The sequence below is a fragment of the Ctenopharyngodon idella genome, chromosome 13, assembly GCF_019924925.1.
Source record: "Ctenopharyngodon idella isolate HZGC_01 chromosome 13, HZGC01, whole genome shotgun sequence".
Lineage (NCBI taxonomy): Eukaryota > Metazoa > Chordata > Actinopteri > Cypriniformes > Xenocyprididae > Ctenopharyngodon > Ctenopharyngodon idella.
Genome location: NC_067232.1, coordinates 25,573,228 through 25,592,886, shown reverse-complemented (window position 1 = coordinate 25,592,886; position 19,659 = coordinate 25,573,228). Strand labels below are relative to the sequence as shown.

The 19,659-nt window shown below is 35.8% G+C and overlaps 1 protein-coding gene across 1 annotated transcript in view; it reads right to left on the bottom strand.

The window, feature by feature from the left end:
• valopa (vertebrate ancient long opsin a) overlaps window positions 1-19,659 on the bottom strand; it is a 43,943-nt gene that overhangs the window by 4,872 nt on the left and 19,412 nt on the right. Inside the window, exons 3-8 of the mRNA XM_051917963.1 lie at window positions 17,897-17,933; window positions 17,281-17,372; window positions 10,954-12,704; window positions 8,154-8,364; window positions 4,546-4,663; window positions 3,106-3,345 (exon numbers count right to left, since the gene is read on the bottom strand). Of these exons, the coding sequence (XP_051773923.1) occupies window positions 3,106-3,345; window positions 4,546-4,663; window positions 8,154-8,364; window positions 10,954-11,293 (909 nt within the window). The 5' untranslated portion in view covers window positions 11,294-12,704; window positions 17,281-17,372; window positions 17,897-17,933. The remainder of the gene's footprint in view (window positions 1-3,105; window positions 3,346-4,545; window positions 4,664-8,153; window positions 8,365-10,953; window positions 12,705-17,280; window positions 17,373-17,896; window positions 17,934-19,659) is intronic.

Below are 19,659 nucleotides of genomic sequence, written 5' to 3'. Positions count from 1 at the left end.
CATCCCACCATGACAGCTTTAGGATTTTTCTAAATCCATAAACTATGTCCTGTGCACTTCTCAAACACAGTATGGGAAAGCAACCTCAATCCTAAATGGAAACGTCTGGCTTGTGTAAGGACTTTTCTGCTTATTTCTGTCAGGCGATTCCTTCAAGGTCTTTCAGCTACAGTAACCTATTTACTTGTAACTGGGACGCGGGAAACTTTCTTGCTGTGCCTTGAGATCTTCATGCAAAATTATGCTTAAGAGCAAAATTTAAGCACAAGCATCATCTCAAAATCACAATTTAGCAAACTGCAACAGTATCCGTCTTGATTGAATGCTTTGACTGGTGCCAAAGTGAAGTCACATTTATTTCTATAGCGCTTTATACAATACAGTAAAACTAAAACTATTAAAGACATTTCTGTTAATTGAAATAAAGCTGGCATAAAAAAAGTAAAATTTATTAGTTGAAAAACTCAAACAAAATGACAACTAGAAATGCTGTCTTGGCAATAAACTGAAATAAGTTTAAGTTGAAGCACTAAAATTATTAACTGGAAATAAATTGAAACTAAAAATGAAATAAAAATAAATTTAACCTAAAGCAAAATTTAAAAAAAATAATAATAATAATAAAATGACAAAAGCACATAATGAAATTACTAAAAATGTAACTAAAATTAACATGTAAATGAAAAATATAAAAATAAAAGCTAATTTAAAATATTAAAAGAACTTCTGAGCAGTAGGTGGCGCTATGACTAAACTCTGCATGCACCCTCAAGTCATGCCTGTGATGACATGCACCAAGTTTTATGTCAATACACAAAACTTTTGCAAAGATACAGCCGCATGTCAATTTTGGTGTGCTTACAGTCAAATTTGTTGACGCAGTATAAAACAACAGCTGGGTCTATCAAAAATCTTTTAATGAGCTTTTGTCATGAGTGTCTGTAGATGCTACATACCTAATTTTGTACAAAACGGACACATTTTGTAATATGGCGGACAGTAAGTATTGTAGAATATGGCAAATTTGGTATCGTAGGACTCGGCATAAGCCAACAAGTCTAATGATGCAAGTTAAATGACAATATGTTGAATTTTTCATATGTTATAAGCATTTTCATAAATTGTATTATATCTCTTGACCACTAGAGTGCGCTGACCTAAAACTTTACAAGTCCTCGATAACGATACATTCATGCGTTCGTAAAACACAGCATTTTATGACAAAATTCAAAATGGCCGACCAAAGAAAATTGGATATAGTTCAACTCAGCATGCCTCAACGAATCTATGGAGACCATCCTTATGATTTTAGGACAAGGCATTGTCCTAAAAATGGCCATTTTTCCAAATCTCGGCACCAATGGATGGCATTGTGATGATACTGTGCATGTACCCCAAAGTAATCACAAAATCGTTGAGACGATACAGCATCGAATCCATTTTTGCATGCTCGCCATCAAATTCGTTGAGGTGCTATACGAGAACGGATTGGCCTATCAAAAATCTTTTAATAACTTTTTGCCTGGAGTGTGAGTAGATGCTACATACCAAATTTCATGCAAATGCTCTAGGAGGAGTTCGAAAAAGTAGGTTTTTCAGAAGATTCAAAATGGCGGAAAAACTGACGTCATAGGGTGCATTCGAATCAGCATGAGCCAAGGAATCTGAGTAAAAATTTGGGAATTTTGTGTCAAAAGTTATGAGCATAAACATGAGTGAATCTTTGAACTGTTGGTGGTGCTACAGGGTTTGAGGTAGAGACTCCAAATTTGCTATGGTAACATTTCAGACTGTCTTCTATCTGTGTGCCAAATTTCATAACTTTTTACCATAAGGTTCTATGGGCTGCCATAGACTCGAGTGGAAGAAGATTAATAAGAAAACTAACGATTTCAACAGGGCTAATAAAAACTAAAATAACTGCTTCACAGTAATAACAAAATTCAACTATTATGAAACAAATTCAATTTCAGCTAATAAAGCAGGCAATAGTGTCATTATTCAGATCAATTCAGTTTAATGTTGAATCAGTTTAGTTTAATAACTGTTGATGTTGCAAAGTTTTATAGTCAAAGTCATTATTCAGCTCAATTCGGTTCTGGTTTTGTTCTCATCTGATATTGTTAGTGCAGATAAATCAATAATATGAATACACATTGATTGTCTTTAAAAAAATATATAATCTTATAATTAGCTGATTTTTTTAATCGTATCATTGTGTCTCTTCCTGTTTGAACTGCATATTGATGGAATATTGATAGGAAATGTTTGTGGTCCAAATCCAGTTACTGGTAGAAACACTGAAAATGCACAAAAAGTTTGATGTAATATCACCGAAATCAACATTAAAGTCAGATGTTTTGTTTTGTTTTACCCACCGTCTGTCTTTCAAAGGAAGCAGAGATGTGTTTCGGTTCATACGCTTCTCTTATGATCAAAAGATTAAGTTTAAATCTTCAGACGTTTGAACTGCTTTATTAAATGATGTATTTATTTATAGAGCTTTGAGAGAGATGAAGGTGTTTTCAGGGCAAGTCAATTCAGCTTAAACATCCTGCACTTGCTTCACGCTGCATTTTTCTTGTCATTTATTGATGATCCATTTATTATTTAAGATGAAGCTGACAACTAACTACACCAATCAAAGGGTGAGTTTGTGTAACGCTGTCTCTTCTGATGTTCTAATAATATATGATGATGATGATGATGGATCAACCGCACATGACTACTGCCTATTCAGTTGTGTTTCCAAAAACAAACCTCTGGAAAATGTGTGGTTAAAACTCAGAGCTGATAATCAGAAGTTGCAGGTTTGATTCCCGTAAGAAACAACCATCACCTTCAAGCTCAGGATGATCTGGGGTTCATTTAGGACAACAGTTTCATTCTCCTTTAAATTGAATTACTAACAAATGGTCAAGATGAGATTGAATGTGTCATTTAGCTGATAGTTTCAGCTAAAGTAGTAACTCTACAGGACTTTTCAATCATGACACTAGCAACACGAAGGTCATGGGTTCCATTCCCAGGCAATGCATGAAATGATAACATGTATACCTTGAATGCAAAGTTGCTTTGGATCAAATGCATGAATGAAAATGTCACCTGTTTGTTCATGAACACATAGATGATGGGGTTGTAGACGGCCGCTGTTTTGGAGAAGAACGCTGGAACGGCTGCCAGTCGAGGATCCAGGTGAATGCTGGGATGGGCCGTAACCACAATGGAGAAGGCAGCGTAGGGAGTCCAGGCCACCATGAAGGCCACGATCATCACAACCACCATACGGGTCACCTGACGCTCCGGTTTCCTGGCATTACCCAGCCTGCCGTGAGTGTTGGACACCTGCACAGATACATGTAATGTGTGTTGACAAAATAATTAGTATCATGGCTATATTTGATGATGGTAACAGATATCAAGTCAGCTTTATACAATACAGACAAAGTATTTCACCCCCCGGCTCTTAATGCATCATGTTTCCTTCTGGTGCATCAGTTAATTTTTTGAACCTTTTTTAATAGTTGTGTTTGAGTCCCTCAGTTGTCCTCAGTGTGAAAAGACGGATCTCAAAATCATTCAGTCACTGCTGGAAATGGTTCAAATATGCAAAAGATGCTGGAAAATCAAAGAATCTGCAGGACCTGGAGATTTTTTCTGAAGAACAGAGCTCAGTTTAACTGCTCAGGACAAACAAGAGACTCATGAACAACCATCAAAAAACATAAAAACAGTCGTGGATCATCCAGGTAACCACACACAGTATTAAGAATCAAGGGTTCACAAACTTTTGAACGGGGTCATTTTAATAAATTCAGCTATTTTTATGTCTTGTGGTTTATATGTAAACATCTTTTACGTAAAATATCTTACTCAGGACAGTACTAATTAAAAAATAACATGCATTTTGTATGATCTCTCTTATTTTGTTAAAATTTTTCACATTTTTGGCACTGTGTATAAATAACCTAGCTAACAAAATTATGTTCCAAGAACATTTTGCTAAAGTTTTGCAAACATTATTTCTGAATGTTCCCTGAATGTTTAAAAGTCCAGTTTTTTGAATGTTTGGTTATATGAAAGTTATGGGAACATTCCATTTCATCATTCTTCAAACATTATGGGAATGTTACTTTCTCAGAACGTTCTGAAACAAGTAACATTTAAAAAATGTTAGATGAATGTCAAACATTTAAAAAAAAATAAAAAAATAAAAAATAAAAAAAACACTAAATGACTGATGTATAAATAATGTTTTTGTGCTCACATTTTGAGAACATTATTAAGACTTGAATGAATGTTCTATTAATGTTACTGGAAGAACGTTTGTTTGTAACTTTGAGAGAACCTTGTCAGAGCGTTCTGAGAACATTCCCTGTTAGAATGTTCTGTAATTAGTATGTAGTATCAACACTGTGTCAGTGATCAGCGGTCAGTTTGCTGTAATGATAGTAAGAAAGCATATTGGGATCATTAGGATTGAGTGAATCACACATCTGGGCGTCTAATGAGCCGCTGAGCTCCAGATGTTGTGGAGCGACTGACCTTTCTCAGCTTCCTGATCAGTTTGCAGTAACAGACGATGATCACTCCCAACGGAAGAATGAAGCAGGTGGTGAAGAAAGTGATGATGAAGGTGTGGTCGTGGAAGTTTCCCGAATACCTGCGGAGGGACAAAATCAGTGAGTAAAGCAAAGGTCTGATTAAGAGAAAGCTTTCTTATCTATCCTTCATTTTTATTAAAACTAACAGATTTAGACTTTAAATATATATGTATTCTAGTGTTTGACTTTGATTTGAGGTGTTTGAACGTGCAAAAGTTTTTGCCCCAATGCCAGGCTGTTGCAAATGGTCACTTGATGTTCTGAGTTGTCTTGGTTTCATGATTTGAAGTGTTATTTATGGAAGCTTGTTTCCGCCACAGAATAAAAAAATTTAAAAATGCAACTGTTGTGACTTTTTATCTCACAATTACGAGAAAAAGTCAGAATTGAGAGTTTATATCTCACAATTCTGACTTTTGTCTCAATTGCAAGTTTGAGTAAAGTATGAATAAAGTATGAATTGCAATTTTGAGAAAAAAAGAATTGTGAGATATAAACTTTTTCTCGCATTTGTGAGTTTCTCACAATTTAGATTTTTTCTCAGAATTTTGAAAAGCAAGAAAAGCAAGTTTGTATCTCACAATTCCCACTTTTTCCTCAAGATTTTGAGATATTAATAGTTATAAAGTCTAAATTGCATGATGGTGATTTAAACAAACTCCTCACAGTAAGTAATTCCTGCATGTTTGTTACGGATATAAGCTTGTTTCCACCACTAAATAAATAAATAAAAGGTAATTGCAACTTTTTATCTCACTTTTTATCTGACTTTTTTTCTCGCAATTGCGAGTTTGCATCTCACAATTCTGACTTTTTCTCAAAAAAAATTGCAATTGCAAGTTATAAAGTTACAGTTCTGACTTTTTCTCACAACTGCGAGTTTTTATCATGCAATTATGAATTTTTTTCTCAGAATTGCGAGATATAAACAATTGTGAGTTATAAAGTCAGAATTGTGAGATATAAACTCATAATTGTGAGTTATAAAGTTAGTGAAAAAAATGTGAGAAAAAGAATCAGAATTGTGAGATAAAAAATTACCTTTTTTAATTTTTTATTTCATGGCAAAATATATATATATATTTTTTTAAAGTAGGTCTAATTGTGACTTTTTATGTTAATGCACATCCCATTGTGAATATGAAAGTCCCAGACTAATGCAAAGCAAAATGCAGAAAGTCTGAGTATAAAGAAGAAGGGGGTCAAAATAACTATGAGCCAGTGACAGAAAGAGGGACAAACAAAACCTGCTAGTTACACTATGTAACTGGAGGTCATTTACCCACCATTCACAAAACACTAGCATGGTTGCTATTTACAATGTCTACGTGAATACATGAACACAGTCCGGGTGTTTAAACTTCTGAAATGATGCTCTGATGTGCCAGTTAACTAGTGAGATATTTTCATTTTCTCATGATTGTGCAAGTTTTAACTATGTTCACTCTCAGAAAAAAGGTAGTTGTCACTGTGACAGTACTCTTTCAAAAGGTACTAATATGTACATTTAAGGTATGCCTATTTACTGTATATGTACACTGTAATATGTACATTTAAGGTACTAATATGTACAGTGACAAGAGAATGTATATTTACATTTACTTGACATGCCAAAACTAGTCACACGCAGTCTGATGTGTAATGTGACATTTGTATTTCTGACCAGAAGAATAAAACTGCTAAAACTGTGGATATTTCTCTTTTCATGGCCTATTTTTCAGTCACTAGCTCGTCAGACTCACTAAAGCACATGATGATGTGTGAAGACAGAAATGACAAAGGTCAAATGGAGTATGAACAAATAGAAATCCTGTCAAGTATTTCATATGGCCAAAATGAATTAGCATGTCAGAAAATTGCTGGCATTCATTGATAAAAGGACTAATTAGTAGAGAAGAGACAGTAAATCTAAGATGGTTAATTAGCCTGCTGGTTTAGGCTTAAATGAGGAGGAAATGCTCTCTTGGGTGAAAGTTTGACAAGCTCCATCCATTAAACTCATCCTACATTGTGGCGTCCCTTGTTTGAAAATGAAATGATTTTAGAAGATGTGCTTATGAAGAACCCTCAGAGATTGAAAGTGTCCTCTCTGAAACAAGCTTGAAAGATTTTAAAGAAATTCTGCCCACAACAAAATGATAATAATGACCCATAAAGGTCCATTCACACAATAGACAGTGATGAATTGACTTAAATAACATTGCCATGTGTAACTACTAGTCTTCAGTAAGACAGTGATATGAACTTATGAAGTGACATGAGCAAAAAAGGTGAGTTTAATTTTATGGAAATGAGCATTAGTGCAATGCAGTGACTAACAAATGCCTACTAACCACCAACTCCAGTGATATAATCACTGTCAGTGTGAATATACTTGAATGTTAAATGTGATTTATTGTCAGCCGACAGTTTCATGAAAACAGCAAAATCTATTAATAAATAAAATAACCAATGAACAGAATAAGAACAATAAACGAAGATAAAGACTAGAGACTAATGTGGAATTTTCTCACTCAAACCACTGCTTCTGATTGCTTTTAGAGGGAAAAGCTGCTCATAACTGCTGGTCTAGGATCAGCTTCTCAGTAATAGTGAACGATGTTGAGCAATGTAGCCAATCACATCCATGTCTGTTGATTTCGCAACAGCCAATCAGAGGTGTTTAAGTTAGAATCCACTCACCGCTCAAAACCCTGGCGTTTTTCTTCAGTGCTGATTTCTGCATGCTCACGAATCCTCTCATTAAAACAAAGTGTAGGCATTATGTAAATAAGAGATTCACTGATTATAACGGAAATTCGTGATAAGATGAGTGACAGCTTTTTAGTGATTATAAAGAGTGCAATCTTTGCACACTTTCTAGGTGATATATAATCAATTGAGAATTTGAATAAATCTTTTGTTTTTCATGCTTGACCAGCGGCCATGTACACACTGTTGGGTAATGTTAGTTAATGCATTACCATTAACATTAAGTAATTACAGCTTATTGTAAAGTGTCACTATGATCTTCATGTAAATGCAGTGTTTTGAGTGGAGGTAACATAGTTTGACATTGTTTTTTAAATGCAATTTAGAAACACATGTATACAAAAATCCTTGGTTGATGCATAATGTGTGCATGTATATTTTATTTCAAGATTTGAGGTGAAAATGTATTGGTTACACTTTACAATAAGGTCACATTTGTTAACAATTAGCTAACACGAACAATGAGCAATATGTGCTTTACAGCATGTATTAATCTTTGTTAACATTAATGAGAATACTATATTTCATTGTTCATGTTAGTTCACAGTGCATTACGTAATATTAACACACGACTTTTGATTGTAAATAAATTTTAGTAAATGCTGAAGTTAACTAAAAGCTGCAGATTGTTTCATTGTTAGTTCATGTTTACTTAACCTTATTGTAGAACCTTATTGTAAAGTGTTACCAATGAATTTCATAAGGGAAAGAATTTTTAGATTTTTATGTGCACTAATCACCGTCTCTAGTTCATTTAAAAAGTCCCACAGTGTGATAAATGACGGTTTAATTCCTCACCAGTTGGGTTCACAGGTGGTGCCGATCTTGCTGACGGTGTAGCTGCTCCAGCCCAGGACAGGCGGGATGGTCCAGATGAAGGAGAAGGTCCAAACAAACAGCAGACCCAGAGCCGCGTGTTTGCCTCGCAGACGGATGTTCCCCAGGGGCCGACAGATCACGAAGAAGCGCTCGAAAGCCAGGACGGCCAGAGACCACAGAGCCACGATACCTGAAGATTCAGTCAGACTGATGAACACGAGAACAGAGAACATCCCTCCATAACAGCAGAGACTGAGAAAACCTTCATGAAATACTCTGTGAGTTATGAGTAACGTCTGAGATGAACTTTCATAAGGGTTTGCAGTTTCATAATTGATGCACTAAACTATTGAACTAAACTGAATCAACACTGATCTGAATAATGACATTATTGTTTTCTGTAGAGCAGATGAAATTGAAGTTGTTTTATAATTTATGGATTTTGCAACACTGTTATTTTCCTCACTGTAAAAAAGAATTGTTGGTTTAACTTTAAAAAAGTAAGTTACCTGGTTGCCTTAAAATTTTGAGTTCATTGAAATGAAAAATTTGAGTTAATACAATGAAGGCAATTAGTTTAATTAACAGAAACTCAAAATATTATGTTATCTGAACCACATTAATTATCTAAGTTGATCTGACAAAAGAAAAAATGTTGTGATAACAAATCATGAAAATATTTTTTTGCAGTAAGCTGTTTATGACTGTGAAGCTGTTTGAAACAATCGGTGTTGTATAAAGCACTAAAGAAATAAAGCTGACTTGACAGTGATGCATTAGAGTTCAAAACATTTCTGAAGAAGACATGCAACTTTTATGACTCAAATTGGACACTTGCATTAAAATTTAAACAGGTAAATTCTCATTCACTGAGTTGATCATCTTGTAAAGATAGTCTGACAACCAAAGAACATCCATTTCTTTTATTTATAATTTGTGTTGGGTCATTTATTTTGATATATTTTATATTAATATTTTAAGTCCACAAAAAATTGAACTCGTTATCTCAAGATCTGAGACAAAATAAAATAATGAAAAGTGTCAATTCATGATTATGACTCTTAACAAATCTGCTTTGTGCTATATAATAACTTGCAATAAAATAAAGTGTGTGATTTTTTTTTTATTATCATAAACTGTGATTGACCAGATGTCACAAAACTGACCATTAATGAATAGCCACTAATAACATGACTACAGCATCACTGTGAAATCGATATGAAATCAGGACACTGACTTCTCGCTGCTTTACTGTACATCTGTAACAAATGAGCTCACTGTAATGTCACAATGACAAGTTTTTACTTGTTCCTAAACATTTTATTGTCTCTTAAACATGAGACACTTTAGCATTGCAGATTGACGTTATCAAATCAGGACATTTATAAAACTTCAGGATATCCATTTCCAGCATAATGATCAAACAACATCATACAAAAAAGTTTTAAAATGAACAGTGAAAACAGATGAGACTGTTCAACCTCTATGTGTCACTAAACCATTTGCACAACAAGCTGCAGAAAGTCATTGCTGTGTGACTATTAAAACAGATCATGTAGCCATAATGATTAATAAAGAGCATTAAAGTGAATCAAAGACACTGAATGAATGATAATGCGGGTCTAAGAAGAAATGAATGGCAAATACTGACACCTGCAGTTCTTAAAAAGATGTGAGAACAGATGTTCATCTGGATTATAGGTTACGCTATTAGTTTTATTATTATATTTCATTATATCATCCCTCAGGTTCTGAGATTGACTGAGGTCCCAGAGAACACCATGATGTTTGTGCAAAAAGCCTAGTAATTTTAAAATTAACCTATTTTTAATAATGCCCCTCTGATCTAATTTTGCACCATAGATAATTTTTCCTCTTTATTACAGTGAAACTGCTTTGAAACAATATTGTATAAAGTGCTATACACTAAAAAATGCTGGGTTAAAAACAACCCTAGTTGGGTTGAAAATTGACAAACCCAGCGGTTGGGTTAAATGTTTGTTAGCAGTTTTATTTAACCCAACTATTGTTTAAAAATGACTATATGTCTGGCTTAAAATGAATCCAAAATAGGCTGGAAATTAAAAATCAGACACATAATTACTAGAGGCAACAATAATAATCAAAGGGGGAAAAGTTTATTAATAAGCAATTTAATACGTTCATTGTATTAATTAAACTTATTAATAAATGTTCATTTCCAACATATTTTGGGTTCATTTTAAGTGAACAATACAGTCATTTTTAAACAATAGTTGAGATAAATAAAACTACCCAGCATGTTGGTCAAACATTTAACACAACCACTGGGTTAAAACAACCCAATTGCTGGGTTTGTCCATTTTCAACCCAACTCGGGGTGTTTTTAACCCAGCATTTTAGTGTAGAAATAAAGCATACTTAATTCGTTTTAAATACGTAGACATGCACTTAAATACGGCAATGCTGCATTTGTTTGGAGTCATTTGAACCCTGCGAAACTGTTCTGATTCTTTTATTGTATTTTTTTTTTTTTTTTTTTTTTTTTTACAGAGAACTGGCATGAGTGAACTTCTACTGTGAGTACAATCTTAACACGTGAACATACATTTGATTTATTCATATTTGTTATATCTGGGATTTCTGAAACCCAAACAAAAGTAATGACATTCATGCAGGATGCTTGAAGCCTGCGATCGAGCTGAAAGTGTTCAGAAAATTCCGTGTCGAGGGTTTTGGAAATGTTAAAATGAATCGCTCAGAAAGCAAACCAAAGCTCCTATGTGAACTTTTCACTTACCAAAAAAGGTGACTGCAAAGCCCTCCAAAACACAAGCCCATTTACCCAAGAAGAAATACCCGTGGTAGTTAGTTAAAAAACTTATAGTCCCTCCAGTCACCGACACAAGAAAGTCAGCCAGAGATAAATTGACGATGATATAATTGAGAGGCTGTCTGAGCTGTGTGTACCGGAATGTGACCAGCATCACTGTGAAGTTCTCGCAGAGGGAAACCACGGTCACTATGAACATCAGCGCAGCCAAGACTTTATAGTTCCAGGGCGCGATGAACGTGAGAGGTCCGGAGAACGGATCTTCAGTGTGAGAAACACCGTTCACCGCCACCGCAAATGACTCCATCTCGCCGAACGAGCAGAATCTCACCTACATTTGGAGAAAGTCACCGTGCATCGCGAATCCGGCGCATGCACTGATGAGTATCATGCGATTATTTCGCTGTTTGTCCCTTATAGCAGCGTAATCCAGTGTCCTGAAATCAAGTGGGTGAGTCCAGTGGACTTGTTGAGTGCGTTTGGTGGTCCTGAATCACGTCTGGAGTGGTTTTGTTGACTTTCTCTTGCTGGATGGTGTTTATATAGGCGATCATCACAGGTCAGGTCATTCACGTAACTGCGCCTTCATCATCATCATCACTTCTGCGCTTCTGACAGTCGCGCTCCAGCTTCAAGGAATCACTCGTTCCGCCTTTCACTCCAAAGATGCACACGCGCGTGACATGACACAATCAGAAGATATGTTATTAACTTCATCCATTTGGCTTTAGAAACACGCAGATGCGTAATTCTGGTAAACAATCGATGCGCGCGGTCCCACTAACTCCCGTCATTGAACGACCAAACGGGACAGCTAAACGATTTCGTCAATACTACGCCGATTGTCTTGGTCACTGAGCTATATGCTTTTTCTCTATGGAATAACTGGAGTGTGAGGAGAGAATCGATGCTGGAGACCCTGGAGAGCCACTCTGATGCATCGCAGCAGCGCGCGCAACATCACCACTGGAACGAGCGCGCGCTGCATTAGTGCAGGTCAATACAATGCGACCTACTGCAAAAGATGCTGATCATAGAGAAATATAAAAGATGCATCATAATATGGTTTTGTATAATTAAAATGATTCATGTAGAGTTAGCTTTCTCACCCAAGTACTTGATAAAATAAATATCATATCAAGTTTTAAAAAGAAATGAGCTTAGAAAGCGTGTTGTACAGGAGACTTTGTCACTTTTACTACAGTGAATACTTCTCAGGTTGGGTTTATAATCATTTTCTGTATAGACACACGTATTAAAGTCACAAAACCCAAACATTAACATTTAAGTTGAACACTTCAAGCAACACGTTGAACCCTCTAGTGGGGCAAGTTGTCACAACACACTTAAAAACAGACTTTTTAGATATTGACTGAGGATCATTGCCCACGCAAAGAAAAAAAAAACCCCACAAAAATGCAAAAAAATCTGATCCCAGATCAGCATAAGAAGCTTCTGTTAATTCAAACTGACAGGCTTCATAAATGTAGCAATAAGTCTTTTGGACTGAAGAAGCGAAGGACGCTTGAAGGACTCAAACTTTCCGTCTCCCGAGCAGAAGATGACCCTGGTTCTGCTGCTGGAGCCGGTGCGGCCCGCTTTGATCCCGGCACCCTGTCAGCGCTGCGCAAAGATGAAGATTTATTGCCTGTGACGGACCTGCGGCTCATTTGCAGGTGTTCAGTGTTTAACCTTTAGAAGCTTTAGTGAAGCTCAACCTACAGAGGACGCATGAGAAAAAACAGGTTTTTATTACACAATCCCTTCAACTTTAAATCAAAAAGAAAACATCAGCCAATACTGAAAACTCAAGTGTTCTCTCTTGCATTTCAAGCCAGAATGCCATGAGATGCATCACTTTTAGTCCCTCCACATGCACAGCCGTACACTGCAAATAAATGATGTTCTTCCTCAGTGTTTTTGTCTGAACATTCTTAAATCAAGATACATTTACTGGAGAAGAAAAATGCCTGAAGATATTAAGTCTTGCTTTCTGAAAAATTGATAAAAATGAAGAACAAGTATCTGCCCATGGGGTCAGAAAAAAAAACAAATATTATTTTTCTGACTCCACTGGCAGATATTTGTTCTTGTTTTAAGGAAAAAAAAAAGTTTATTTTTCAGGAAACAAAGAGCTCTACACGATCCCAGACGAGGAATAAGGGTCTTATCTAGCGAAACGATCGGTCATTTTCAAAAAAAGAAATAAAAATTATATATACTTTTCAACCACAAATGCTCATCTTGCACTGCTCTGCGATGCGCCACGCATTACATAATCATGTTGGAAAGGTCACATGATGTAGACGGAAGTACCGCGGTAGGGAGAAAAACTCATCTCATTTTCTCCTCTAACTTCAAAATCGTCCGACATTGTTGTTTTACCTTTTTTTGTCAAGGGTGTTTGACTTAGTCTTTTCACGTTCACTTTGTAGACGCTGGATCGGTACTTCTGCCTACGTCACACGTGACCTTTCCAACATGATTACATAATACGTGGCGCATCGCAGAGCAGTGCAAGATGAGCATTTGTGGTTAAAATTTTATATATATATTTTTTTTTTTTTGAAAATGACCAATCGTTTCTCTAGATAAGACCCTTATTCCTCGTCTGAGATCGTGTAGAGCTCTTTGAAGCTGCACTTAAACTGACATTTGGACCTTCAACCCGTTGAACCCCAGTGAAGTACACTATATGGAGAAAAATCCTGGAATGTTTCCCTCAAAAACATGAATTTCTTTTCAACTGAAGAAAGAAAGACATAAACATCTTGGATGACATGGGGGAGTAAATTATCAGGATATTTTAATTCTGAAGTGAACTAATCCTTTATGAATGTTTAGATATTTGTACTGGAAAACAAAACAAAAACACTGAGGAAGAAATTATTTTTTTGCAGTGATAGCCTTGGAATAAAAAAAATATATAAAAAAGGTAATTGCAACTTTTTAATCTCACAATTCCAAGATTCCATTTTTTTTTTATACTGTGGAAGAAACAAGTTTCCATAGTGATCTGACTCTGGGTCAGAATAAAGGCCCGTTCACACCAACAACAACTATAACGATAACTATATTATCATCCACACCAGCAGACGATATCATTCTCTTTATTATAAGTGCTGCAGTTTTGTCGTCTGCCTCTTTAAATGCTCAAGCTCGTTAAAGCAGGATAGATTCTGATTGGCTCGTTTCACCAGCTTGTTCTGAAAGTGATTCCAATGATATCTTTCCTCTGTCGTTATTGTTACGGTTGTGATGTGGACTCTGCTATTTTTTTTACATTTAGAACAATTTTTAGAACTATATCTTTATCGTTATAGTTATGGTCCGTGTTGTGAACGGGCCTTAAGATCTCTCTGTACCCTTGTTTCAGTGTGATTGATTTCCATCCTCTCACTGAAGTCCACTGTCATTCTCTCAACACCAGCAAGTGTGTCATATGAAGTGCACTTGACGGTGGTTGTTACGCCAGACGCTGACCTGTGCGATTGGTTTTTACAGCCCTTTCAGTGAACGCTCAGAATTGGAAGGGATTTTGCAGAGGTTGCTGAGGAACGTGGGAAAAATGCTGAAAAGTTATTTCACAAACATGACGCATTTTCTCACTGGCCTCAGTTGTTGGCAGGGAAAAGGCCAGAAAAGACATTTAACACCAGAGTCTCTCAAAGAGTCCAATCCGAATCAGGTGAAAAGGTCGGAGTTTAGGAAATATTTGATGCTACATGCATGAGGTTTGTTCTGAAAAATATCCCTGCTAATAAACTTTTCTTCTCATTTACAGCTTCACCTTAGTGCTCATCAAAAAATATAAGGATGAACATGTTGTATTTCCTGAAAATGGCCTATAACTACTTAAAGTATAAACCTGAAGTACAGCGGTTCACATATACAGTGATGCTTTAATATTCTTCCATAATATCTGTCATAAACATCTCTTAACCCACTACAGTTTATCAACATCCTCATCAGTGAGTTTTCAAATTCAATTTCTTTTTAAAATAACAATATATATGCATATGCATATACAGTACATACATGTGATGATGCCTTTTTCAATCCAGATTTGTCCACAACACAATAACACAAATGCACTTGCTGGTCAAAGATCCTTTAGTTTATAATCATGCATCGAACACTGTTTTAATATTAACCCTTGTGAAAAAGAAGTACACTTTTAAAACTTTTAAAATGAGCACATTTCTTTCTTCAGTCGAAAAGAAATTAAGGTTTTTGAGGAAAACATTCCAGGATTTTTCCCCATATAGTGGACTTCAACAGGGACCAACGGGTTGAAGGTCCAAATGTCAGTTTCAGTGCAGCTTCAAAGAGCTCTACATGATCCCATACGAGGAATAAGGGTCTTATCTAGTGAAATGATCGGTCATTTTTTTTTAAAAATAAAAAATTATGTAGTTTTTAACCACAAATGCTCATCTTGCACTAGCTCTGTGATGCGCCACGCATTACGTAATCACGTTGGAAAGGTCACGCATGTAGTACCGTGTTAGGGTGAAAAACTCGATACTTCTGCCTACGTCACACGTGACCTTTCCAACATGATTACATAATACGTGGTGCATCGCAGAGCAGTGCAAGATGAGCATTTGTGGTTAAAAATTTTATAATTTTTTTTTTTTTTTTTTGAAAATGACCAATCGTTTCTCTAGATAAGACCCTTATTCCTCGTCTGGGATCGTGTAGAGCTCTTTGAAGCTGCACTGAAACTGACATTTGGACCTTCAACCACGTTGAACCCCAGTGAAGTCCACTATATGGAGGAAAATCCTGGAATGTTTCCCTCAAAAACATGAATTTCTTTTCAACTGAAGAAAGAAAAACATGAACATCTTGGATGACATGGGGGTGAGTAAATTATCAGCAAGTGAACTAATCCTTTAAAAGTGCTTTTTTGACCCATTTAAGTAGGTCTTTATGTCATTTCATAATTACTTCTAATGTCTTTAAAGTGTATTTTAGTTTATCATAAGTGCTTGTCAGTAAATTCGGCAGTACATTTTAACCATATTTCAATGTCATTTCTATTGAAACTTGTGTTTTGTAGCAATTACATATTTGTAATGACAAAGTTGCAATTTAGTACATTGAAAAGATATTAACTTTATAATTTTAACTGTCATGTGTCATTTGATATTAAATTTACTCAATGTGCTTTAATATGTTAGTCAACAACACATCAGAATAGATGTACTTTAAAAGCGTACTCAAGTGTGTTAGTCATGAAAGTGTACTCACTTTAAGTGGCCTTTTATTTCATCAATATTGAAATAAAAGAAAATAAATATTATATTGAAATAAATACTGCTGTCCAGTCAGAATCAACATGAATGGGCAAAACTCTGGATTTTCTTAAATCGTCATGTTAGATTTAGGATAGAAGCAGTTGTTAAAGGGGACCTATAATGCCCCTTTTACAAGATGTAATATAAGTCTCTGGTGTCTCCAGAATGTGTCTGTGAAGTTTCAGCTCAAAATACCCCACAGATCATTTATTATAGCTTGTCAAATTTCGCCCTATTTGGGTGTGAGCAAAAACACGCCATTTTTGTGTGTGTCCCTTTAAATGCAAATGAGCTGCTGCTCCCTGCCCCCTTTCCAGAAGAGGGCGGAGCTTTAACAGCTCGCGCTTCGGTTGCTCAACAACAACAAAGCTGGAGAATCTCACGCAGCCAAAATGAGGATTGTCAGTAACGGTGTTCAGCCTTACATTGTTCAAACCGGAGTCGACACTGATGGAGAGACTCAGGAAGAAGTTACAACTTTTAGAATGAAACTGGACGTTTCTGAATGGTTAGTGGATAAATTTATGTAGTTGTTGTGGAGTTGATTCAACTCATTCACTAGCATGTGCGTCATGTTAATCTTTTGCGCAAATCCAGCATTGAAATGACCCTCGTTTGTGAAGCAGTCCGGCGTAAAATGACGGTAACAACACTCTACTACAACAACTCTTCCTCTTCTCTAAAGCAGCCCAACATGGCCTCACCCCCTTTGTTGTGTGTTCTCGGGGGCAGGGTTTATGTAAATTTTAGGGTTTGTGATGTCACTAACCCGGGAAGAAGCTCGTTGTAGTCCCTACCAGCCGTTTGTTGTAGTCCTTAAAAAGTGATTTCTGTAAAAAAAATATCTCCCTTTGCATTGAACTTTGAGCGTCTTAACTTTTCAGATGTTGTTTATGCTCAAATAGCAACATTACACACTAACTCAAGTTAAAAACATGAAATCATACTCAACCATCCCTTTAAATGCTGAATCTACCATTTTTTTACTCACCACTGGTGAAGACATTTTTGGAAGGTCATCAAATGAAAGTTCCATCTTTTGTACCAGTCTTTAGCAAATTCAGGCCTTCATGTTACACATTTCTGAGGAGCAATAAAATACAATAATGAATGCAAATACTATTCAGACTCTATAGGACAGTCTACAATGCAGCAACATTTTCTGCTACTAGCAGGCGTTTGGTAAAGGTTAATCTCTCATTCACACTATAGTTCCAAAAGGCTGCTCGACAACGGTTTTTAAGGAACGAGAAGGTTTTATCCGTTTCATCACCATCATAAAGATTAAAATGCCTTACTAGGGACATTTGCATGTAATCAGCATGTCAGGAGATTTAAACAGGTCTGAGAATACCTAACATGAAGAAATTAGCATGAATATGAGCAGTCTTTGTTTCACACATGTAGATAACTTCCTTTACAAATGTCACAGCCGGAAAACTGTGCTGTGTTAAATTATTATAATTGTCATCAGACCTGAAATAATATACAGTAATTCCTTCCAGGGGAAGATGTGTTCATCTTATAAATGAGCAATGATTTACAGATGGTACAGATGGAATTATGAAAGCTGTATGAAGATGTTTTCAAAGCCTGGATTTACTCACCCTCATGTCATTCCAAAACTCTATGATGATACATTTTCTGTGAAACACAAAAAGAGAAGAATTTGAACGATTTTATATATTTCTACACACATAGGTTATATGTGTGTGAGAGTCTGTCGTCTGCTTTAAATCTTGACACGATAAGATGCTCATTGCAAATGTCAAACGACTTGTACTCTGATATTTGTGTCTTTTATGGAGACTGCATTCAAGTCATGTTAAATAAACCTCTGAGCTGCACAATAGTCTGCTTTCATACCGTCCCATGATGCTGTGAGTTCTGTTGTATGATTCCTTATCATTTCTGACACCTGCCATCAAATGCAGAGAGAAGCAGAGCTTCATATCAAATTCAGCATGTCCATGAGGTTCTGCACTCATTCGTTCTTTGAAACAGCTTATTTCAGCAGAAGTGACTTCTTGACTTCTGCTCAACTCCGTGCCGATACTGAATAAGAGTAAATCAATGATTTAATAGACTGCCAACAAGTTTTATACTTCCTTTCCTCAAGCCGTGTAATAGTTGTTATTAAAGCCAGTGACCCATGAGAGCAAAACATGAGATGAGCTCTACTATTACTGTACCTATGACGGGTTTCCACAACCACCACCAGTGGAATAAATATCACCACTGATATTTTCTGTGTGCAAAAAGGATCATAACATTAAGCTGATTAAAAATGTATTTGATGTTCTTCCTCAGCATTTCTGTCTTGTTTTCTAGCACAAATATCTTAACATTCTTAAATCAAGATACATTTACTGAAGAAGCAAGATTTTAAGCACAAACTCACTTAATTTTGATAAATATTTTCAGAAAACAACACTTGTTTTCTTTAGTCATTTTGCTTCTTTAAGATTTAATAATGTTTAGATGTTTTGTACTGGGAAACAAGACAGAAACACTGAGGAAGAACCTCATTTGTATACAGTGTAGGCAAAAACAACACAAATGTTTGACTGGTGCATTGCAAACATATGGAAATGCATGTGATGTGACGTATCAAACCTCAGGACTCAAGGGGGCGCTAGAGCTTCCTTCCTTCAAATGTCTATATTATTATTCAGGTAGGCCTATCTAAATATATCCAACTTTAATTAAGTTTATTCAACTGAGTTGAGCTGAAGGAGAAAACCACCATAAAAGACTGAGTCCGTGTGATGAAGCTGCAAAACACGTTTTGTTAGCAGTGACAGTTTCATTAAGATCTCTTGATTGGGTGAAAGAGAAAGACTGAATGCTGCAAATGAATACTGTGAACAATGCAGTTCAATTCACGAGCTTTTATAATAAATCACACTGCAAAAAACAATGTTCTTCCTCAGTGTCTTGTTTTCCAGCACAAATATCTAAACATTCTTAAATCAAGATACATTTACTGGAGAATCAAAATGACTGAAGATAACGAGTCTTGTTTTCTGAAAAATATACTGAAATTAACAAGAAAAAAAGCCAATGGGATCAGAAAAATTCAAAATGAAAACATTATTTTTCTGTTCCCATTGGTTAAGCACAAATTCACTTAATTTTGATAAAACTAAACTTAGTCATTTTGATTCTCCAGTAAATGTATCTTGATTTGAGATATTTGTGCTGGAAAACAAGACAAAAACACTGAGGATGGACATCATTTTTTGCAGCGCAAAAGACTGACTCAGGCGTCTTCACAACCAGAATCATCAATATAAACCTGTGTAAAAATGAGAGCATTTTTCAAAATCTTTGCGATATGATACGATCACATAAGGCGGCTATAAGAGTT